This window comes from Heterodontus francisci, chromosome 5 (genome assembly GCF_036365525.1).
Source record: "Heterodontus francisci isolate sHetFra1 chromosome 5, sHetFra1.hap1, whole genome shotgun sequence".
NCBI classification, from domain to species: domain Eukaryota; kingdom Metazoa; phylum Chordata; class Chondrichthyes; order Heterodontiformes; family Heterodontidae; genus Heterodontus; species Heterodontus francisci.
The window spans coordinates 15,158,855-15,184,101 of record NC_090375.1 but is presented as its reverse complement, the minus strand read 5'-3'; the positions used below and the strand labels follow the sequence as shown (position 1 = coordinate 15,184,101).

The following is a 25,247-nucleotide window of genomic DNA, read 5'->3' as shown; positions in this document are numbered from 1 at the left end:
TCACACCCACCCCCCACATCCCGCCAAAGACTCCCTCGCTTTTCAATCTCTCCCTCTTTTGTTTCAGACTCCTCAAATGCAAAGAGAATATAGGACATAAGAATATAGGAGCAGGAGTAGGCTATTCAGCCCATTGAGCCTGCCATGTTATTCAATATGATCATGGCTGATCATCCACTTCAATGCCTTTTTCCCCACACTACCCTCCACATTGCTTTCATTGATCTCACCAAAGCCTTTGACCTCGTCAGCAGACGTGGTCTCTTCAGACTACTAGAAAAGATCGGATGCCCACCAAAGCGACTAAGTATCATCACCTCATTCCATGACAATATGAAAGGCACAATTTAACATGGTGGCTCCTCATCCGAGCCCTTTCCTATCCTGAGTGGCGTGAAACAGGGCTGTGTTCTCGCATCCACACTTTTTGGGATTTTCTTCTCCCTGCTGCTTTCACATGCATTCAAGTCCTCTGAAGAAGGAATTTTCCTCCACACAAGATCAGGGGGCAGGTTGTTCAACCTTGCCTGTCTAAGAGCGAAGTCCAAAGTACGGAAAGTCCTCATCAGGGAACTCCTCTTTGCTGACGATGCTGCTTTAATATCTCACACTGCAGAGTGCCTGCAGAGTCTCATCGACAGGTTTGCGGCTGCCTGCAATGAATTTGGCCTAACTATCAGCCTCAAGAAAACGAACATCATGGGGCAGGACATCAGTAATGCTCCATCCATCAATATTGGCTACCACGCTCTGGAAGTGGTTCAAGAGTTCACCTACCTAGGCTCAACTATCACCAGTAACCTGTTTCTAGATGCAGAAATCAACAAGCACATGGGTAAGGCTTCCACTGCTATGTCCAGACTGGCCAAGAGAGTGTGGGAAAATGGTGCACTGACACGGAACACAAAAGTACGAGTGTATCAGGCCTGTGTCCTCAGTACCTTGCTCTATGGCAGCGAGGCCTGGACAACATATGTCAGCCAAGAGCGACGTCTCAATTCATTCCATCTTCGCTGCCTCCGGAGAATACTTGGTATCAGGTGGCAGGACCGTATCTCCAACACAGAAGTCCTCGAGGCGGCCAACATCCCCAACTTGTACACACTACTGAGTCAGCGGCGCTTGAGATGGCTTGGCCATGTGAGCCGCATGGAAGATGGCAGGATCCCCAAAGACACATTGTACAGCGAGCTCGCCACTGGTATCAGACCCATCGGCCGTCCATGTCTCCGCTTTAAAGACGTCTGTAAACGCGACATGAAATCCTGTGACATTGATCACAAGTCGTGGGAGTCAGTTGCCAGCGTTCGCCAGAGCTGGCGGACAGCCATAAAGACAGGGCTAAAATGAGGCGAGTCGAAGAGACTTAGTAGTTGGCAGGAAAAAAGACAGAAGCACAAGGGGAGAGCCAACTGTGTAACAGCCCCGACAACCAATTTTATCTGCAGCACCTGTGGAAGAGCCTGTCACTCTAGAATTGGCCTTTATAGCCACTCCAGGCGCTGCTTCACAAACCACTGACCACCTCCAGGCTCTCGAGATAAGGAGGCCCAAAGATCCTCATACTCTTATGTCATTGGTATTTAGAAATCTGTCAATCTCTGCTTTAAACATTCTCAGTGACTGAGCTTCCACATCCCTCTGGGGTAGAGAATTCCAAAGATTCACAACCCTCCGAGTAAAGAAATTTCTCCTCATCTCTGTCCTAACTGGTTTCCCCCTTATTCTGAAATTGTACCCCCTGATTCGAGATTCCCCAACCAGGGGGAACATCTTACCTGCATCTACCCTGTCTATCCCTTTAAGTATTTTGTAGGTTTCAATGAGATCACCTCTCATTCTTTGAAACTCTAGAGAATACAGGCCCAGTTTCTCCAATCTCTCTTCATAGGACAGTCCTGCCATCCAAGAAACAAGTCTGATGAACCTTCATTGCACTCCCTCTATGGAATAATATCCTTCCTAAGGTAAGGGGACCAAAACTGCACACAGTACTCCAGGTGTGGTCTAACCAAGGTTCTATACAATTGGAGCAAGATTTCACTACTCCTTTACTCAAACTCTCTTGCGATAAAGGCTAATATACCATTAGCCTTCTTAATTCCTTGTTGCACCTGCATATTAGCTTTCAGTGACTTATTGACAAGGATACCCTTTGTACATCTACACTGTCTAATCTCTTACCATTTAAGAAATACTCTGCACATCTGTTCCTCCTACCAAAGTGGATAATCTCACATTTTTCCACATTATATTCCATCTGCCACATCCTTGCCCACTTAATAAGTCCGTCCAAATCCCCATGAAGCTGCTTTGCATCTTCCTCACAACACACATTCCCACCTAGTTTTGTGTCATCTGCGAATTGGAAATATTACATTTGGTCCCCACATCTAAATCATTGATACATATTGTGAACAACTGGGGTCCAAGTACTGATCCCTGCGGTACCCCACTAGTCACAGCCTGCCAGCGCGAGAATGATCCATTTATTCCTACTCTCTGCTTTCTGCCTGTTAACTAATCCTTAATTACCTCCTATCTCATGTGCTTTAATTTTGCTAACCAATTTCCTGTGGGGGTCTTCATCAAAAGCCTTCTGAAAATCCAAGTATACCATGCCCAAGGACTCCTCTTTATCAATTCTGTTAGTAACATACTCAAAAAATTCCAACAGGTTCATCAAACATAATTTCCCATTCATAAATCCATGTTGACTGTGCCCAATGAGATCATTATTATCCAAGTGTCCATTTATCACATCCTTTAGAATAGATTATAGCATTTTCCCAATGACTGATGTAAGGCTAACAGGTCTGTAATTCCGTTTTCTCTCTCTCTTCTTAAATAGTGAGGTGACATTTGCTACCTTCCAATCTGCAGGAACCATTCCAGAACCTATGGAATTTTGGAAGATGATCACCAATGCATCCACTATCTCCATAGTTACCTATTTTAACACTCTGGGATGTAGAATATCAAGGTCTTATCAACCTTCAGTCTCATTAATTTCTCCAATACAACCTTCTTACTAATACTAATTTCCCTTCAATTCCTCATTCTCCCTAATCTCTTGGATCTCTAATTCTGGGAGATTTCTTGTATCTTCCTCAGTGAAGACAGACACAAAGTAACCATTTAGCTTCTCTGCCATTTCTCTATTCCCCATTATAAATTCTCCTGACTCTGCCTGTAATGGACCCACATTTGTCTTAGCCAAACGCTTCCTTTTTACATACCTAAAGAAGCTTTTACAGTCCTTTTTATGTTTCTTGCTAGCTTACGTTCATATTCTATTCTCCCTTTATCAGTTTCTTCATCCTCCTTTGCTGTATTCTAAAATCCTCCCAATCCTCAGGTTTCTACTATTTCTGGCAACTTTATAGGTCTTTTCTTTTAATCTTATACAATCCTTAACTTCCTTTGTTATCCATGGTTTACTGCTTTACTTTTGGGGTTTTTGTGCCTTGAAGGAATGTATAGTTGCTGTAAACTATGTAATATTTCTTTAAAGACTATCCATTGCCTATGTACTGTCATACCTTTTTATGTATTTTCCCAATCCACCTCAGCCAATTTGCCCCTCATAGCTTCATAATTTCCTTTGTTCAAATTTAATACCCTGGCTTTAGATTGAACTACGTCACTTTCAAACATAATGTAAAATTCTATCATATCACTCATCCCAAAAAGTTATTTTACATCTTCTTCATCTTTGGCCTTCTTGTCTCGAGAGACAATGGGTAAGCGCCTGGAGGTGGTCAGTGGTTTGTGGAGCAGCACCTGGAGTGGCTATAAAGGCCAATTCTAGAGTGACAGACTCTTCCACAGGTGCTGCAGATAAAATTGGTTGTCAGGGCTGTTACACAGTTGGCTCCGTGCGTGATCTTTTTTCCTGCCAACTGCTAAGTCTCTTCGACTCGTCATTCTTTAGCCCCGCCTTTATGGCTGTCCGCCAGCTCTGGCGATCACTAGCAACTGACTGCCACGACTTGTGGTCAATGTTACAGGACTTCATGTCGCGTTTGCAGACACCTTTAATGTGGAGACATGGACGGCCGGTGGGTCTGATACCAGCAACGAGCTCGCTGTACAATGCGTCCTTGGGGATCCTGCCATCTTCCATGCGGCTCACATGGCCAAGCCATCTCAAGCGCCGCTGGCTCAGTAGGGTGTATATGCTGGGGATGTTGGCTGCCTCGAGGACTTCTGCGTTGAAGATGCGGTCCTGCCACCTGATGCCAAGGATTCTCCGGAGGCAGCGAAGATGGAATGAGTTGAGACATCGCTCTTGGCTGACATACGTTGTCCAGGCCTCGCTGCTGTAGAGCAAGGTACTGAGGACACAGGCTTGAGACACTCGGACTTTTGTGTTCATTGCCCGACAAGTGGTTCTTTTACAACAAGATTATTAATTAGCCCTTTCTCATTACATAATACTAGATCTAAAATAGCCTATTCACTAGTCGGTTCCTCAACATACTGCTCTAGAAAACTATCCCTAATACACTCAAGAAACTTGTCCTCCACAGTATTAGTGCTCATTAGGTTTACACAGTCTATATGCAGATTGAAGTAACCCATGATTACTATATTACCCATGCTACATGCTTCTTTAATCTCCTGATTCATACCATATTCCTCACTACCACTACTGTTTGATGGCCTATAAATAACTCCTACCAATGTTTGCTGCCCCTTGCTGTTGCTTAGCTCCACCCAAACAGAGTCCACATTTTGTTCTTCCGATCGGAGATCGGAATGTACTAGTCCCATTCTGTATTCCACTTTCTGTATTTTCAAATACAAACGACTTGCATTTCTATAGCGCCTTTAATGTCCCAAGGCGCTTCACAGGAGCGATAGCAAACAAGAATTCTGCTTTGGTATGTCCACACACTCGCAAATCAAAAGAAGGGTTACAACATTGGAGTGCTGATTTTGCGATATGCCTCCGTTTCGAACGTGATCAGTATGTTTATCCTTCAACATTCTCCAGGTGCAAAATACTTGAAAGGTTTTACAGAAGAACCATGTTTAAACAAGAACAACATTATCACAATAATCCTGCAGTACTTGACTTGAAAATGAATGTTCACTTACTGTGAAATAGGGATTTTTCTCACGATCCACCATTCCTGTAATATTTAATTCGCCAGTATGTTGATCAATTACAAACAAATTGGTCGGCGGTTGGTTTGCCCCTGGTCCTGTGATGGTGTAGAACAATGGTGAAACTATTTTTTCATAATCTGACCTGATCTAAGGGAAGAAATAGTAAAAAATATTTAATATCCATATACCAAACCACAATAAATGATCGTTTTTATTCTCTAATAGAGCAATTGTATAAACCATTTTATTTACAAAATGCAATTCTACAGGCACTGGCAGTACTTCGCATCAGAGAATCTTATAGGACATAAGGAGACATTCGGCCCATCGTGTCTGTGCCAGCTCTTTGAAGGAGCTATCCAATTAGATCCCCACCCCCCTGCTCTTTCCCCACAGCCCTGCAGTTTTTTTCAATCATTTAACCAATTCCCTTTTGAAAGTTACTATTGAATCTGCTTCCACCGCCCTTTCAGGCAGCGCGTTCCAGATCACAACAACTCACTGCGTAAATTACCATCCTGATCTCCCCTCTGGTTCTTTTGCCAATTATCATAAATCTGGTTACCAACCTTCCTGCTAGTCGAAACAGTTTCTCCCTATATACTGTCAAAACCCTTCACCTCTGTCAAATCTCCCCTTAACCTCTGCTCTAATTCCACAATCCCAGCTTCACCAGTCCCTCCACATTAACTGAAGCCCCTTATCCTTGGTGCCATTCTACTAAATCTCCTCTGCACCCTCTCCAAGGCCTTGATGTCCTTCCTAATGTGTGGCGCCCAAAAGCCCCCATATGAACGCCCCCCTCCCTCCCGATGGATGGGAGAATTTTATTTCGGGGGTGGGGGGGTGGGGGGGAGCTGGTGGTGCGGAGTTAAATATGGGGTGCACGTCTCCAACACGCCCCACATATGTTGGGAGTCATTTTAATGCTGTTGGATATCTGGGCATCTAAGTATCCTTCTGTGGAGAGGCAGGACACTTCATTAACACATTTAAATTGGGCTCCCACTGTATAATTGGGAGCCTGATTTAAAGTCTATTGTTTCCCCAGGCTCAGGAAACCCGGCAGTGAAAGAAGAGGTGGGAGCTGCCAGCTCCGCAAGGCAAGGGGGCTATTTCAGTCTTCCTTTTGGGTCAGGTGGAGCAGGAGTGCCCAGGCCCCTCAAGGAAGCCTCTGGCCTACCCCAGCCCTGATCACCAACCTCCTTCCCTGCTTCCGATCACAACCCCTTCCTCCCTCTCTCCCTCTCCCTGCCCCCAGCCCCCACGTGCCAACCTCCCCTCCACTCTTCACCCAACCCAGTTTGAGGCCTCTCTTCCCATATCCGGTTGCCGGGCATTATCACCAAGGGAGCCCTGCTGTGGCCTCTTGATGGGAAACGGAACAAAGTAAAAAAAGGTTAATGGAGTCTTAACGTTACTTTGAGTGGGACCTCCAAGATCCTGCCCTTGCCGGTTTCTTCAGATTTCCAGCATCCACAATATTTTGCTTTTGTATGTCAGGTTTCTAGGCCTCCCCCGCACAACCCAGCCTGCCTCCTATAAATATCAGGGTTCACTGCAGCTTGAACCTAACCAATGGGCGTGGCCTCTTTATGTGCCTTAAACTTTCTATGATTCTAACCTTTTTTATACATATATATATATATATATATAAAAAAGTTTAGAAAAACTCCCTTGCTTTGTAGTTTATGTCTTTATTAATCCAATTTCTAACCGTTTTTGACATTGCATGTTGCTGCACAACCGCTTTTTGCCTTCATAGGCAAACTGAAAGGATTGCAGTTTTTCCCCTCAACGTTTTACTCCATTTTAAAAGACTCTTCATGATTTTACCCAAACATAACCCCACACAATTTGAACAGCTCTCAAGAGACTCCATTAAATTATTTTTGGAAATAATGGGTCTGATTATAACTCTGAGCAAGTGAGTGGGTTTTTTCATGGGTTAAAATTGGGTCCAATGTCTTAAATGTGGTTCATATTTTAATATTGCGAGGTAAATGTTTCAACATCACTTACAACAGCGATTGGATTATTCATGGGTGGTTCGTGTTCCCGGACAGCAACTGGTGGAATGATCCATTCTCTTTTCTGGCGCTTTGACTTGCTAACTTTTGGAAAATAGATAACGGGACATTTTCTTTTGATAACCTGCAAAACAATGAAAAGAAATGTCACAGAATCATAGAAACGTACAGTGCAGGAAGAGGTCTGTCGCACCTGTACTAGCCCTTTGAAAGAGCTGGTTGAAAATGCTGATGTTGGCCCACTTGCCTCAAGTCAAAGGTTAGGTCCGGGAGCGGGGTTTGAGCGGGCAAGGGGCCACTTAGGACTCCTGAGCAATCCAGGCTCAGAACCTCCATTGCTCATTGTAAACCCATTTCACAAGGGTCAGGCCCCTAACTGTCACATGCGAGGGCCCAAATGCCAGTTTGCCTGAATATGTGGTCCCGACGAGTATAGCAGTGACCCAGGTTGCATGCCGATGTGGGCATGAACCATCCCACTGCTGAGTCTCTCAGTGTTGGCCTGTTTTACTCTTGGAACATAGGCGCAATGAATACCAAATTCGAACCCATAATTATAATGCTACCTGCCAATGTAAACTTGGCTCACTGTAACTACGCCTCCCTCTAGTGGTGGTGCTGTCGGAAATTCGTTTTGCTCAGTCCGGCTCCGCCCAATTATGCTCCAGACAGCTTCACTTCTCCGCTTCTCAACTCGTCTTATGTTCTGTGATTTTATTAGAAGTAATAATCTAAAAGTATCAGAATTTGGAAGATTGAGGGCTGATCTAATTGAGGTGTTTAAGATTGTGAAAGGAGTTAAAGGGTTTATAGAGAGAAACTATATCCTCTGGTTGGGGGAGCCCAGAACAAGGGGACATAAACTTCGAATTAGAGCCAGGCCATTCAGGGGTGATGTCAGGAAACACATCTTCAAACAAAGGGTAATGGAAATCTGGAACCCTCGCCCCCAAAAAGCTGTTGAGCCTGGGAGTCAATTGAAAATTTCAAGACTGAGATGAATAGATTTCTGTTAGTCAAGGTATATGGCATTAAGGCAGGTAGATAGAGTTAAGATACAGATCAGCCGTGATCTACCTGGATAGGGTCAAGGGGCTAGTAGCTTCCTCCTGTCCCTTTGCATGAAAATAAGGGCAGAATATTTACTTTAAAATGGCATTGCCTGTGGCAAGTGTCAGAAAATATACTGACCTTTGCATATCTATCTTATTAAAAATCTTACATATGAGTACACTGGTCCAACTATTCCCTGCCCTGTAAACCTGTTTAGATAGAGGATCTGGATCGGCGCAGGCTTGGAGGGCCGAAGGGCCTGTTCCTGTGCTGTAATTTTCTTTGTTCTTTGTTCTTTGTACTTTATTTTTTTAAATCATTGATGGGATGTGGGCGTCACTGGCAAGGCCAGCATTTATTGCCCATCCCTAATTGCCTTTGAAAAGGTGGCGGTGAAGCCTCCTTCTTGAACCGCTGCAGTCCACATGGTGGCATCTACCCAACAATGTGGAAAATTGCCCAGCTTTGTCCTATTCACAAAAAGCAGGACAAATCCAATGTGACCAAATACCACCCTATCAGTCTACTCTCGATCATCAGTAAAGTGATGGAAGGTGTCGTCAACTGTGCTATCAAGCGGCACTTGCTTAGCAATAACCCGCTCAGTCACGCTCAATTTAGATTCTGCTAGAGCCACTCAGCTCCTGACCTCATTACAGCCTTGGTCCAAATATGGACAAACGAGCTGCACTCCACAGGTGAGATAAAAGTGACTGCCCTTGCTATCAAGGCAGCATTTGACCGGGTATGGCGTCAAGGAGCCCTAGCAAAACTGGAGTCAATGGGAATCAGGGAAAACTAGCGCAAAGGAAGATGGTTGTAGTTGTAGGACATTGCTGTGGGAGTTCCTCAGGGTAGTATCCTAGGCCCAACCACCTTCAGCTGCTTTATCAATGACATTCCCTCCATCATAAAGTCAGAAGTGGGGATGTTGGCTGATGATTGCAGTGTTCAGTACCATTTGCGACTCCTCAGATACTGAAGCAGCCCGTGTCCAGATACAACAAGATCTGGACAACATTCAGGCTTGGGAAGATAAATGGCAAGTAACATTCGCGCCACACAAGTGCCAGGCAATGACCATCTCCAACAAAGAGATAATCTAATCATCACCCCTTGACATTCAATGACATTACCATCGCTGAATCCCCCACTATCAACATCCTGGGGGTTACCATTGACCAGAAACTGAACTGGAGCAGCCATATAAATACATTGGCCACAAGAGCAGGTCAGAGGCTAGGAATCCTGTGGCGAGTAACTTACCTCCTGACTCCCCAAAGCCTGTCAGGAGTGTGATGGAATACTCTCCACTTGCCTGGATGATTAGCAACTTCAACAACACTCAAGAAGCTCGACACCATCCAGGACAAAGCAGCCACTTGATTGGCACCCCATCCACCACCTTCAACATTCACTCCCTTCACCACCGACGCACAGTGGCAGCAGTGTGTACCATCCACAAGATGCATTGCAGCAACTCACCAAGACTCCTTCGACAGCACCTTCCAAACCCGCGACCTCTTCCACTTAGAAGAACAAGGGCAGCAGATGCATGGGAACACCACACCTGCACATTCCTTTCAAAGTCACACACCATCTTGACTTGGAACTATATCACCGTTCCTTCATTGTCGCTGGGTCAAATTCCTGGAACTCCCTCCCTAACAGCATTGTGGGTATACGTGCACCAGATGGACTGTAGCGGTTCAAGAAGGCAGCTCACCACCACCTTCTCAAGGGAAATTAGGGATGGGCAATAAATGCTGGCCTAGCCAGCGACACTCACATCCCATGAAAGAATTTTGAAAAAGAACACCCACAGTGCTGTTAGGAAGGGAGTTCCAGGATTTTGATCCAGCGACAGTGAAGGATAGTTCCAAGTCAGGATGGTATGTAGCTTGGAGGGGAATTTGCAGGTGGTGGTGTTCCCATGTGCCTGCTGCCCTTCTCCTTCTTGGTGGTAGAGACTGTGGATTAGGCATGTTTTTTTTAATTCATTCATGGGATGTGGGCGTCACAGGCCCGGCCAGCATTTATTGCCCATCCCTAATTGCCCTTGAACTGAGTGGCTTGATGGCCATTTCAAGGGCATGTAAGAGTCAAACACATTGCTGTGGATCTGGAGTCACATGTAGGCCAGACCAGGTAAGGACAGCAGATTTCCTTCCCTAAAGGACATTAGTGAACCAGATGGGTTTTTCCAACAATCGACATCATTAGACTAGCTTTAAATTCCAGATTTATTAATTGAATTCAAATTCCACCTTCTGCTGTGGTGGGATTCGAACCCATCTCCCCAGAATAATACTTGGGTCTCTGGGTTACTAGTCCAGTGACAATACCAGTACACCATCGCCTCCCCATAGGTGCTGTTTGACTTGTCTCTGGCACAGAACTGCCAATTATGGCACAAGTCTTCAGATATTAGTAAGGAGGACTTTGCAGGGTCAATTGAGCAGGGTGTGCCTTTGTCATGTCCAGTGCCTAGGTCAATGCCAGGTGGTCCATCCAGTTTTATTCTTATTTGACTTTTTTGTAGTTGTTTGACAACTGAGTGGCTTGCTAGGCCATATCACAGGGCAGATAAAAGGCAATCAAATGGGTTTTGCGTCACATGTAGGCCAGACCAGATAAGGTCAGCAGATTTCCTTCCGTAAAGAACGTGAGTGAACCAGATGGGTTTTTATGAGAATCAGGTAGTTACATGGTCACCATTACTGAGTCTAGCTTTTTATTCCATTTTTATTTCATCAACTGACATTAAATTCTCCAGCTCCCATGGTGGGATTTGAACTCACATCTACAAATCATTTAGTCCAGACCTCTAGATTACTAGTCCAGTGACATAACCACAATGCTACCATACCTCTCATGCATGCATGCCCCCATCATTTATCTACATAAACTGTACAAAATTTACCACATCCATCTCTCCTGAAAGTATGACACCTGCAAGTTGCTTGTCACATTTGCATCTGATTGGCTTAAATACCAAATTCATGAAACAGCTACAAAGCACAATGGACCAGTCAGGGCAGCTACCAATGAGTAGGCATTAATCTTAAAAAAAGCATTTCCAGAAAGCAAGCTCAAAGTGGAACTTGTCATCCAGAGGCCCAGGCTAATGCCCTTGGGACACAGGTTCAAATCCCACCATGGCAACTAGTGGAATTTAAATTCAATTAGTTATTAAATTCAATTAATTAATAAAAAAATCTGGAATTGACAGCTCGGCTCAGTAATGGTGCTATGAAACTATCATTGATTGTTATAAAAACCCACCTGGTTCACCAATGTCTTCAGGGAAGGAAATCTGCCGTCCTTACCTGGTCAGGCCTACATGTGACTCCAGACTTACAGCAATGTGGTTGACTCTTAACTGCCCTCTGAAATGGCCTAGCAAGTCTCTCAGTTCTCAAGGGCAATTAGGGATGGCAATAAATGCTGGCTTTACCAGCGTCGCCCACATCCCGTGAGAGAATAAAACAAAACATTGATCTAACTGACAGGCAAGACCGTGTTGCACCAATTACACCTTGTGGCATCTTTGGAACAGGCCACCTTGAACACAGCTTAACTGCAGAATAATACCATGGTATCATCAGAAAGGTACCATGTAAAAGAACTTTAGTTGCTTAGATAAGCTCAAGGTGGGCAGCGTGGACTTAGAGGTAATGAGATAGATGCCTATTAAATAACTAATCGTCCTGTGTGTGATTACAAGAACGTTTCCAATTGTATCTGGGGTTGAACATACGAAGAAGGATATTCTCAGCTATAAAAACAATTAAACCTATAGCCTACGATTAAGCACAAAAATAAACTGTTTTAAAAGACATTTCTCACCTCATTTCGTTTGTTTGGTAAATCTTTTGCTGAGGAGATTAAATGTATATTCGCTTTCCAGACCTTGTATGTTTTTAGATCCTCCGCTAGCACTTTGAAGTGATATTTTGAGTCAATGCTTTGAGTATGAGTTGCATATACCGAGCCATTGGAATGGATCCCAAAATTGTCATCGTTGGTAATTAATTTAATGCGATCTCCCAAATTGCAGTGGTGAAATTTCACTAGAATTAAAAAAAATATACAAAGCACATAAGGAGTAGGCCATACAGCTCCCTCAAGCCTGTTCCATCATACAATGATATTCCACCTCAACTCAACTTTCCCACTCTATCCCTATATCCCTCGATTCTCCTATTGTCCAAAAATCTATTGACCTCCGTCTTGAATATACGCAACAACCTGAGCATCCACTGCCCTCTTGGCTAGAGAATCCCAAAGATTCACAACCTTCTGATTAAAGAAATTTCTCCTCATCTCAGTCAAATGGCTGACCCCTTCTCCTAAGACTCTGACCCCGAGTTCCAGATTCTCCAGGCAGAGTAAACAACTTCTCAGCATCGATCCTGTCAAGCCCCCTATAAGAATTTCTGACGCTCCAATCACTACATTCATCAATCATATAGAGATAGATGCATTAGGCCTTATGCCAAAACTGTGCCAATAACATAACACTTCAAATAGATGCATTGTCCCTGAAAATTCACAAATAATGATGCCATTTTTGAAAGTATTTGTACTTAGGATGTTGGCGACACAGGCAAAGTTGGGTTTGTTGCCCATTTCTAGTTGGACTGAGGTCAATGTAGTGTGGGATTGGAGTCTCACATAGGCCAGAGTGGGTTAGGGTAGAAGGTCCCTTCTGTGAAGGACATTAGTGAATCAGTTGAACTTCTATGGTCATATGGTGCCAGCCCACAAATTACCAGATTGAATGAATTCGTGGAATTATGTAAAATCATGACACAAAAGCAGGCTATTCAGCACCAGCAGCTCACTTTGGCATTTATACTCCACACGAAAGGTAGTCCTATTCCTAGGTTCCCTCCCCATTCCCATGTCACTTAATTCCCCTTTCCTTCAACTACCTAGCTAATCGATTCTTAAACGCTGATATGGTCTTTTCTCAACCCTAGACTCGTAACTCTCTGTGTAAAAACAATCCACAATTGGCTACAGTGGGATTTGAACTCACAACATCTGTATTACTACAAGTCTACTACAATAACTACTTGGCTGGGATTTTGCCCAGTGGTTCCCTGCAGCAATGTTTTTTCTAGAGATGCCAGGTCACCAGGAGGACATCTCATCTTCAGGGGCTCACGAACAACAATTACTTGCATTTATATCATGCCTTTAATGAAGAAAAATATCTCAAGTTGCTTTACAAGAGTGTTATTAATCAAATCTTGACATCAAGCAACATAAAGAGATAGTAGATCAGATGATGAAAAGCTTGGTCAAAGAGGTAATTTTTAAAGAGTGTCTTAAACAAGGAGAGGTGATCTTTCTTTTGGGCCTCCTTATCTCGAGAGACAATGGGGAGCAGAGAGGTTTAGGGAGGGAATTCCAGAGCCTAGGGTCTGGAAAGTTGAAGGCACGAGGCACGGCCTTCAGTGGTGGACGGATTAAAATTGGGGATGCTTAAAATGTCAGAATTGGAGGAGTGCAGAGATCTCGAAGGGTTGTGAGGCTGGAGAAGGTTACAGAAATAGGGAGGGGCAAGGTCTTGGAAGAATTTGAAAACAAGGAAAAGAATTTTAAAATCGAGGAAACCAATATAGGTCAGCAAGCATAGCAGTGATAGGTGAACAGGACTTGGTGCAAGTTAAGGTAAGGGCAGCAGAGTTTTGAATGAACTCGAGTTTATGAAGGGGAGAAGATGTCTGATCTAGACTTAAAAGAGTCAAGTCTAGAGGTAACAAAGGCATGAATAAGGGTTTCAGCAGCAGATTAACTGAAGTGGGGCGGAGTCGAGAGATGTTACGGAGGATGAAATAGGCAGTCTTAGTGACGGTGCGGACATGTAGTTAGAAGCTCATCATCAAGGTTGTAAAGAGTCTAGTTCAGTCTCAGAAAGTTGCTCGAGAGAGGGACAGAATCAGACAGGGGCACTTTTTCTTGCTGGTATTTGGGAGCTGGTGGAGTGGGGGCTGCGGTCCAGTAACATGCAGGAAACCTGTAAATCTGGGTTTCCCCGCTGCTGTGGGGTTTTAACCAATGTGACCTTTGGCCCTGACAGTTTCCCCACCCGGAAGTTGGCTTGATTGTCAAGCCTGGCCTCCGGTTGGGTGGGCAGCACTCCAAAGGAGGGCACAGGAGCATGTTGGCCCGATCGCTGAACACCGGATGGAATCTGATCCCGGGGATGTCTGATCCCTGATCGGATGTGGAGGGGTTGTGGGATTTGTTTGTGTGGGGGGGGGTGGGGGGGTGTTCTCTGATGGTGAGGGAACACTCCTGCTCCTCCTGGCCCACAAGATGTAAAGGTATGTGCCTTCTCCCTGAGGCTGTCCTCTCCTCATTGCAAATCCCAGGAATTTTTGCCTATTTAACCCCCACAACTGCACTCTTTGCCACCCACTCACCCATGTTAACATTTCCCCCAGATAATCAATCTGGACATTCTGGCCCAGGCTCATCAAACATGGATCTTAGATTCTGTTCTGAAAAAAAACTGGTGCAGTTGAATAATTAAGTGTTGCAGACTTTCCCCTTCTAAGGAACATACTGACAATTATCTTTCTGTTTTATACTTGAAGGGAGGATGTCAATATATTTCTAGCTTGTGTACTGATGACAGAAAGCCTATTCCATTGAACAGTAGTGCAAGAAATACACATAGGGCAGCAGTTTTAAACACACATCAAAAGCATCCAGGTTTTGCTTGTAGTACTCCTGAACAAAAGGCATTGTTACATGTGCCAGCTGTGACTCAGAAGATAGTACTCATGCTTCTGGACCAGAAGATGAGGGGCTGAAGACTAACTCCAGACACTTGAGCACAAGAATCAAGGTTAATGTTCAAGTGCAGAACAGAGGGAGTGCTGCTCTGTCAGAGAAGCCATCTTTTGGGTGAAATGTTAAACTAAGGCCCTATCTGCCCTCTCAGGTGGCACTATCTTGATTAAGAGCTCTCCCTGGTCTCCTGGCCAATATTTATCTCTCAATCAACATCACAAAAAAAAACAGATTATCTGGTTATTATCACATTGCTGTTTGTGGGAGCTTGCTGTGCACAAATTGGCTGCTGCAATCTTAGATTGCAACAGCGACAACATTTCCAAAAAAGTACTTCATTGGCTGCAAAGTGCTTTGGGAGTTCTGGTGGTTGTGAAAGGCACTATATAAATGCACACCTCTTTTAATTACTACTGCTATCACAGCCATGATTTACCTGTAAGGATAATTACACCTTTGGAGATCTGTGCTGGAACCACTGCATCAAACCTGTTCTTTGAAAATCTTTTCTCACAGCATTGTCCCGTCTGGGAATACACCTGGAATGAAACAAGTGATATATATTTTCAATAAATAATCACGGTCCAAAACTCTGATCTCAGAACTGGTAATGACAGTGTGCATTAATCACACTGATGAGAAAATGTGGGATGAGACCAATTCTATTATTAAAAAGCATGGACAATCTTTATGTTGTTTAATATCTGCAATACCCCATTTTAATTGCTGCACCATTGGCGGTTATGACTCCAGCTGTCTAGGTCCCAAGCTCCGGAATTCCCTTTCTAAACCTTTCCGTCTCTCTACCCAATGTTAACTCTCTTGCTCTGTCCACAGAAGATGCCTGAGGAATTCTAGCCTTTTCTGTTTATATTTCAGATTTCCAGCATCTGCAGTATTTTGCTTCTGTAACTTTCAATTGGTATGTTTACAGTGGTAAGTAAATTTCCCCCTCCCCCCAAACCCCCACCCAACACTGAAATTGAATTTGAAATTTAGGATGGTGTGTGAGTTCTATTTGGGAAATAGAAATGCTAAAAGTACATGGAATCAGCACAGTACACTGCCAACTTTTGTTGCATCTCATTAACCACTTTATTCAAAACTATTAAACATATTCGGACAGAATGTGGGGAGATAGGAGAGTTTCTTTTTATTCAGAGTTATGATGATCTGGAATGCACTGCCTGAAAGGGCAATGAAAGAGATTCAATAATGACTTTAAAAAGGGAATTGGATAAATACTTAAAATGAAGAATTTTCAAGGCTATGAGGGAATAGCAGGGATAAATGAATTGATCTTTCAAAGGGCTGCCTCAGGAACAATGGGTTGAATGGCCACTGAATGGATCAGGAATCCACAAGGATCTTTCTATTGTATACTGAGCTTATTTCCTCAGGAGCAAAACCCCCTCCCATTAAAACCAATACACTGGTAATAAAGAGTATGTCAATACTACCAAAATTAAGCTTGTCAATGTATGAGTTTGGCCAAAGCTCACTACACTGAATTACTATCAGTCAAGATGATAGAAACTGTAACTAAACACACTACTGCAACTCAAGTGTTGAGGACACTGGCGGATCAGTGTTTAACAAGTTCATACAATATTTCTCTGGTCACGATTTTAATGGAGGCCTTCAACTCTCTAGAATATTTGGTACAATGCCAATGTCCCCTCTAACTCTTTTTTGTACGCAGCCTGTTCACTTGAATGTGCGGTGCCTTTAAATTCTTCTGCACGGCTGCGTATGCACGGTATCTTAAACGGGGCAACTTGTGAGCAGCCTGTGCGGTATCTTTCATGTTGCTGCATGGTCAGGCGCGTGCAAAGCCTACAAGAAACATTTGTCAATGTCTCTGTAAAAACACAGAAAGAGAAATGTCGTGCAAATGGAAATACAGGAAGAGGAGGAGGCCATTCAACCCCTCAAGCCTGTTCCACTATTCAATTAGATCATGGATGATCTGTGTCTCAACTCCATCTATCCGCCTTGGTGACTTCTCCCTTAATGCCCTTGCCTGACAAAAATCTGTCAATCTCAGCTTTGATATTAGCGACTGATTCCCCCAGCCTCAACAACAATTATATGAAGCATTTGTTTAGTTTAGTTTAGAGATACAGCACTGAAACAGGCCCTTCGGCCCACCGAGTCTGTGCCGACCATCAACCGCCCAATTATTCTAATCCTACACTCCTACCAAACATCCCCACCTGTCCCTATATTTCCCTACCACCTACCTATACTAGTGACAATTTATAATGGCCAATTTACCTATCAACCTGCAAGTCTTTTGGCTTGTGGGAGGAAACCGGAGCACCCGGAGAAAATCCACGCAGACACAGGGAGAACTTGCAAACTCCACACAGGCAGTACCCAGAATTGAACCCGGGTCACTGGAGCTGCGAGGCTGCGGTGCTAACCACTGCGCCACTGTGCCGCCCTACATTTGTCTGCACATTTCACCGAGAGTTAATTCTGATTATAATCTTCAGCATTTCCACAATGCAAAATGTGTGCAAACATGAAACGTTAATTCAAAGTGAACATTTATTCTACAGCCATAACGAGTCATGGTAAGGAGTCTAAATGGCAGTTTTATTTAGCTAGAAAGATTGATTTGACTTCTCAATACCATTCATGAAGAAGGCGAAGGAGAACGAAAAGCAATAAATGCAAGATATTCAATGACACTTGACTGTTATTTTTGTTGAAAGTACACTGAGTTCCAACATGCTGGATCCAGACTTTTGGTACGTTGTGTTTCCTTCAGGTAATGGGTCCGTGCTCAATCCATTAAATTTCATTTAGCATTAATACTTCCACAGCAGTAACCACATTCAATTCATCTCAAGCCATCAGTAATATTCTTAGCGATATCTAACAATAGCAATTTTATATGTTGAAATTCAAAAATCTGGGACAAGACAGCTTCAAGACGGGTCAGAAACAATTCTCCTTAGAGCAGAGAAGGTTAAGGGGAGATTTAAGAGAGGTGTTTAAAATCATGAGAGTTTTGATTGAGTAAATAAGGAGAAACTGTTCTCACCGGCAGCAGTGTCGGTAACAGAGGGCACATTTAAGGTAAAAGAACCAGAGGGGAGATGAAGATATTTTTTTAAACGCAGTGAGTTGTTGTGATCTGGAATGCGCTGCCTGAAAGGGCGTTGGAAGCAGATTTGATAAAGACTTTCAAAAGGGAGTTGGATAAATACTTGAAAAGAATTTTAAAAATTGTGGGGCTATGGGGAAAGGGCAGGGGGGTGGGGGTGGTGGAGGTGAGTGGGGCTAATTCAAAAAGTCAGCACAGCCACGATGGGCTGAACAGCCTCCTTCTGGCATGTATCATTCTGTAATCCCATGATACAAACCCTTAACCTGTCGCAGAAACGTACAATTTCTTGAGGAGCCAAACAATCATTTGGAGGTCTCCTGTAGATAAAAGCATACCTTTACACGGTACTTTACTAATGGGATACCATTGTACAAAACCACCCCTCATTTTCAGACAAGAGTTCCTGAACAAAGGCATGAAATATTTCCCTATTACAGTTTTTAAAACAATATACAACAGTGGTTAGCACCGCAGCCTCACAGCTGCAGCAACCCAGGTTCGGTTCTGGGCACTGCCTGTGTGGAGTTTGCAAGTTCTCCCTGAGACGACGCGGGTTTCCTTCGGGTGCTCCGGTTTCCTCCCACATGGCAAAGACTTGCGGGTTGATAGGTAAATTAGCCATTGTAAAAATTGTCCCTAGTATAGGTAGGTGGTAGGAGAATTGAGGGAAGGTGGGGATGTGAGAGGGAAAATGGGATTAATGTCAGATTAGTATAAATGGGTGGTTGATGGTTGGCACGGAGCCGTTGGGCTGAAGGGCCTCTTTCTGTGCTGTATCTCTCTATGACAACAAGCTGCATTTTAAAATGTTCAAAGAAAACTTGCTGCAGCACAGAATCCCCATTCCCCCAGCACTGAGCGAGTGCTACATTGTCTTTCGGATGAGATGTTAGACTGAGACCCTGCCTGCCTTCTTTAGTGGGTGTAAAAGACACCCACTGAATTATTTTGAAGAAGAGTTGGGGAGTTCTCCCCAGTGTCCTGGCCAATATTTATCCCTCAACCAAAATCACAAAAACTGATTATTTTGTCATTATCACATTGCTATTTGTGGGAGCTTGCTGTGCAAAAATTGGCCACTGCATGTTCTACATTATCACACTCCAAAAGTACTTGATTGGCTGTAAAGCATTTTGGGACATCCTGACGTGGTGAAAGGTGCTATATAAATGCAAGTCTCTCATTTTTTTTTTGTGTCATTAAACAAAGACGTCTCGAAAAAGGCATAACAAGCTATGGTACAGAAACCAAAACAGAAAATGCTGGAAGTACATTTTCTGTTTTCATTTCAGATTACTAGCATCCGCAGTATTTTGCTTTTGTATGGTTACAGTAATTTGGCCATACGATCCAGAAGTAATTTCCCTCAGAATAGTAATCATGATGTGACAGCCACTTTAAACGATAGCTTTAAGAAGCAACTGCTGCAATATTCTCTAAGCTTTTTGGGAGAGAACAGTCAGTATCCATTATGCACAGTCTATACAAAGACCATCTTTGAAAGGGCAACAGGAAAACAAATACATTGGGGCACATCGAGAGGATCCTTTTCAGCACCGAGATTGTTGTTTGTTTTATATTTGCAAGTGCAGTCTAGGACATTCCTTAATGTTCTACAGAAACTGTTTGCAGTTACGTAGTGCCCTTAACTATAAAGGAATGTCTCAAAGTGCTTCACAAATAGGGACATGGAAGCCAAGCCAATAAAGGTGAAGATGGAGAGGGAAGTGGTGAGGCAGAGGGAGGGTTTAAGGAGACAGACCCAGACAGTAGAACCAAGGCAGATGAAAGCGCAGCACAGAAAGACAACCTCATAAAAAGAAAACAGCTGGAAAAGTAGATTGAGATGGATGCAGACAAGAACTGGAGCAAAACCATTACATCACTTGTGGATGAAGATTTAAAATGAATGCGTTAGAGATCAGGAAGCCAACACAAGTCAGCGAGGTCAGAGATGATGATGATTTAGCGTTGGACAGGATATGTGTGGCAGTGTCTTTGAATTTGGAGGCGAGTGACTGGGAGAGCTGCAAGGAGGATATTGCAACAGAGGAGCGTTGAAGTGACAAGGATTGAATGCATTAAGATTAACGCAGTGGAATGAGATAGGACTGCAGGGAGACAACATTGACAAGGTGAACGCAGGCAGACTTGGTGATGAATGAGGTATAGAGCTTAAAGCACAACTTAGGGTCAAATAAGGTTACAAATGAACTCGTTCAGTCTGAGAAAGTGGTCCAAGAATGGGGATGGAGTCAGCAGCAAGGAAGTACGGTTTGAAATGGGGACCAAAGATGCCAGTTTTGGTCTTCCTAATGTTGAGCTGGAGGAAGTTGGGACTTATTCCAGACTTTATATCGGACAGGAGTCTGACAGCACAGAAGCAGTTGAGGGCAATGGCAATGAGATTGAATCTCAGAATTATTACAGCACAGAAGGAGGCCATTTGGCCCCTTTTGTCTGCACTGGCTCTTTGAATGAACAATTCACCTAGTGCCATTTCCCCGCCTTTTCCCCATAACCCTGCACATTCTTCCTTCCTTGCACTGTGTATCATCAGCGTATGGGTGAAAGGTCACCCTTGTGCCCATTGTTGCTAAAGCATTGAGTATTGGTAAGGAAGAAGAGGGACCCAAAAATAGATCTCGGGTGGGACATGGGATGTGACACTGTGGGGGAGAGGAGAGAAGCCACTGTTGGAGATGGACCTGATAAATTTAGGTAAGTCAGAATGGAATCATACAAGGACAAATAATGAGCTGGATGACAGAAGAGAGTTATGGAGAAGGAGGATGATAAATAATGTACTATAGTCACAGTGTTATAAACTAAATAAAAAGAAATAACAATCAAATTTTATCCAAAAAGGTAAGCTAATTTTAGGAACTCTAATCACTTTCTCATTCCATTTCTCTATTCCATGCGGTATTCCAACTGGTTCTGTCTTCACTGCACAGCAACATAAATGTACTTTGCTGTATTAATCTCCACTAGTGATCAGGAGTAGGGATCCTGGCTGATTTCCCCCCAAAATCTACCTGGGGGTACTGATAATTCAGCAAAGGGTCAAAATTACAAGGTTATTGGAACAAAACTGAACAATCAATACAAAATATAGCATTTGCACAAAGGAGTCGCCAACGTATTTGTTGGATACATTCTTGTCATCCAGCACAGGTGAAATAAATAATTTATTGCTATGCATGCTAGGTAATATTAAACGATTGAAACTGAGGACACATTGACAAATTTAAAAAGGTGCGCCACTTCACATTTTGCAAGAACACGCCAAAAGTCAACATGTTTCACAATTCCCAAATGTTCCTCTACATGTGACTTATCAGGACTATAACAGCATCATATTTGACAGCGGTAGAGACATCTTGCTCCTATGCCAAAGTGTTTAATTTTTTTTAAAGACACCAAAATAAGCCGAATTGAAACATCAATATGCGTCCACCATGTAGTGATTTGGGACTGGGTACAAATTGCTGAATTCCCAAATTCACTGTTGCTTCATATAGAAATAGGGGAGGAACAGAATAGTATTCATCCAGCTTCAGTTCACTTCCTTGTAATTGGCGTAGGGTGACCCTGCCAAAGGCCTTAAAACAAGCTACTGATTTACCATTTGGGCGCATGACCCAGGGAAAATGATAGATCCATGGTTGGTACCTTCATTAAAATAAAAATAATACACCTGAACCCGAACAGAGCTGAACAAAATTATATGTAAAAATATGTAATCTTCCTTAATGGATAATTGTTGCACAGTAACTTGTCTTCCCCATAACCCTCACACAAGTGAGGGTTGATGGGTGAGTCATAACAGTGGAAATCGGCAAGTCAATTCGAGCCTGTTCCGCCATTCAATGAGATTACGACTGATGTACGGCCAAACTCCATAAACCTGCCTTTACCCCAAGTCCTTTCATATGTTTCGCTAACAAAAATCAGTTTTAAAATTTACAATTGATTTAGCATCAATTGTCATTTGCAGAAGAGTTTCAAACTTCTACCAGCCTTTGTGTGTTTACTAATCTCACACCTCAAAGGTCTACCTCTAATTTTTAGACTATGTTCCCTGGTCTAAAACTCACCAACCAGCAAAAACAGTTTCTCTCTACCTATCCCATCTGTTCCCCTTAATATCTTGAAAACTTTTGTTGGCCGGAGGCTGCAAGAAATACAGAATCAGTTACAAACTGCTGGAATAGCTTGTTGAACTGTAGTAACCTGGAGCTCAGACACTGGCCTGTGCTGGTAAAAACCAGTTTGAACTAATTAATTTATATGACAAGACAAAGGAGAGGACACAGGAAAAGGGCCTTATTTGGACACGGTGTGATACCGGGGTCTTTGGGCCTGGGCCAATTAGGAGAAGATACGAATGAGGTGAACAGGCTTAAACCAACCGGAAAGAGACAGCTCAGTTTTGAAGAGATAAGCAACAGAATAAGTATAGAGCATCTGGGGCATAGAGCCAGCGATAAACTCCGGAGACCAACCATCGCGGAAGTGGAAGACCCTGCGTGAGCAACGCGGCGACGATGTAAAACAGAGAGAAAACGGAACACCTGGCCAGCGTCAGCTCTCCCCTTTTTCGGGTATTATCCTTTGTTTTCTGTGACTAGGTCAGTGAAAGGTCAGAGGAACCTAGTGGGTGTACTTATCAATTCTAGCTAGCTTTGTTATTAACTGTATAACTCAGTTTGAGTTGCATGCTTTTGTTTAACCAAGTGTATAAGCCTTATTCTTACATTGTACAACAACGAGAATAAAGTAAAATGATAGTTAAAGAAAGGACTGAGTTTCCTCCTCTTTGTACTAAGCCATTAGCCGGTGGATTAAGTGGAGGGTGGCTCTCCTGTAACCCCGATTACCCAAACACCCAGCCTGAGCCTGAATTAAGAGGACTTAGTCCCACGTGACAGCCAGGATCAAGTGGGTGAAGGGAATAAAGGGGCCAAGGGGGAGTTGACTCCATGCCACGGTTTACACTTTGATCAAATCACCCCTTAAATTTCTAAATTCCAGGAACGCAATCCTAATTTATATAAACTCTAAATGGGGGAAGGGGGAGGAATAGGGCATGGGTTACACTGCAGCCCAATTCAGCCCTCACCCATGATCCACATAAATAAACCACCATGTCCTAGAGTGAAAATACTGCCCAATTTGTCAATTGCTGCCATTGCTGCTTTGACTGAAATTGGCGAACATAGCCCGGACTAGGAATTGAACCTGGGGCCATGGTCAATTCAACAAACCTCCTGTGTCACCAGGACAACAACCTAACAACTACAACTTGCATTTAGAGAGTGCCTTAAAATGCCCCAAGCAGGAGCGTTTATCAAATAAAACCTAACAACGAGCCACGTAAGGAGATATTACGACAGGTGACCCAAAGCTTGGTCAAAGGTTTCGATTCTAAGGAGCGCCTTACATGAGGGAAGGAGAGAGAGGTGGGGGGTTTTAGGGAACAAATTCCAGAGTTTAGGATCCAGGCAGCTGGAGACATGGCCACCAATAGAGGAGTGATTAAAACCTAAGACTTTTAAATTCCAAGAATGAAAATTATAAGTTGTCGCTAAGATGCCAGGGTGGGAAGAAAGGCAGTGAAGGAAGCAGAGGATACAATCTCAACTCCCTCAAAACACAAGACTAAGCTTCAGTACTAGTAAAGAGGGAGAAATATGCAGAAATCACAATTTGTTCTCATCTTCAGGCGAAGCCATTTTCACATCAGCCCTTTAACCTTTCACATATGTTCAACTGAATTCCTTCATCTGCAAAATGCCTGCTTAAAATCTAGAATTAGCTCGCGTTTGAGTGAAACATTAGACCCAAGTTCCCCGGCACATATCCAGCAAGCAATATCATTGACCCCAGTTACAGGACAGCTTTAATCCACAAATCTGTTTAGGCTTTAAATGAACACAGCACCCAGGAAACAGTTGAAAGAAATGAAACCACAAGGAACGAGTTTCTGACAAAACCCCTTCTCCAAGCCCAACCCCATTGGAAACAGTGGTTTGAACAAAAAAGCAGAGACGGTGGGAAGAGGGTGAGGTTTGATGGTTAAAAGCGAGTGAAGTCGCAAACCCAGCTCAATGCACAGGAGATTTTTTTTCCATTGAGAAAGAGGCAACAATAGAATTGTAATGGAATACATTTATATATAATATGCGATTACATTTAAAAGAACGGAACACATGTAAAAGTTTGCAAAACACAACAATCCTCTTGCTGTTTTAAAAAAAACCCCAAACTTGTAGTTATTAAAGTCCTCACCATAAAGAGCAGGAGGCAGAGAATATTTCTTGGCATGCTTGTTATCTCTCTCTGTCCACTTCCCAGATCTGACTCCGAGGACTTTGGTATAACAGCGGGGTTTCCTTTTACCTGGGCGTGAGGAAGCCCCGCTCGTTCTTGCAAACCTTTACCTGTTGAGAGCAAGAACAGGAGTGTAGAAAAGAGACTGGCTGAGGTTTAGAAATGTAGAGGGACCGCACCCTGCCCAGCCTTGCCCTGGGGGAAGAGGTGCTTTTGCTACTGGTTTCTGCAGAGAGAGAGAGAGAGTGATGCAGTGAATCTCAGGTACATAGTTCCAGAAAACACCCTTGCGTGTTTCTGCACTTAAGACATTGATACTGTCTCCACCCTTGTAAGTAAAACCCATAGCAACAAAGAGCCTCTGCATGACTACACCAAACACCTAAGTTACAACAGCAAAGGAGAAGCAGTTCTAGTCAACATTTACTCCATTATTTTAGCTTTCTTTTTTAGCTGAACAGTGTTAATTGGCATGTTGAACCCAACCACCAACTTTCTATAGGGTTACCAACCCTGCAGGATTGTCAAATCTCCAAGAATTGAAGATTGATCTCCTGAACACCATGTGAAAAAAAAATGGTGTCTTTTTCCAGTTTATTAGTTACAAAAATATTGGGAGTGTGGAAAAAATATTGGGAGCGTGGAAAAAATATTGGGAGCGTGTTTGACTGGGTGAGGCTGTTGGAAGGTCATGTGATAAAACTTCCTGGCTGACATCCAGACAGACTGGCAGCTTGAGTTCTACACCCCAAAGGTTAACCAGTGCTTTCTGTTCATTGAAGGAA

The 25,247-nt window shown here is 43.4% G+C and overlaps 1 protein-coding gene across 1 annotated transcript in view; it reads right to left on the bottom strand.

Annotated features, from left to right (window-relative positions):
- Nucleotides 1–24,741, bottom strand: part of LOC137369739 (desmoglein-2-like) — a 53,738-nt gene extending 28,997 nt beyond the window's left edge. Inside the window, exons 1-5 of the mRNA XM_068031131.1 lie at nt 24,421–24,741; nt 15,445–15,547; nt 12,048–12,271; nt 7,138–7,269; nt 5,104–5,262 (exon numbers count right to left, since the gene is read on the bottom strand). Coding sequence (XP_067887232.1) covers nt 5,104–5,262; nt 7,138–7,269; nt 12,048–12,271; nt 15,445–15,547; nt 24,421–24,456 — 654 coding nt within the window. The 5' untranslated portion in view covers nt 24,457–24,741. The remainder of the gene's footprint in view (nt 1–5,103; nt 5,263–7,137; nt 7,270–12,047; nt 12,272–15,444; nt 15,548–24,420) is intronic.
- Nucleotides 24,742–25,247: the final 506 nt, after the last annotated feature.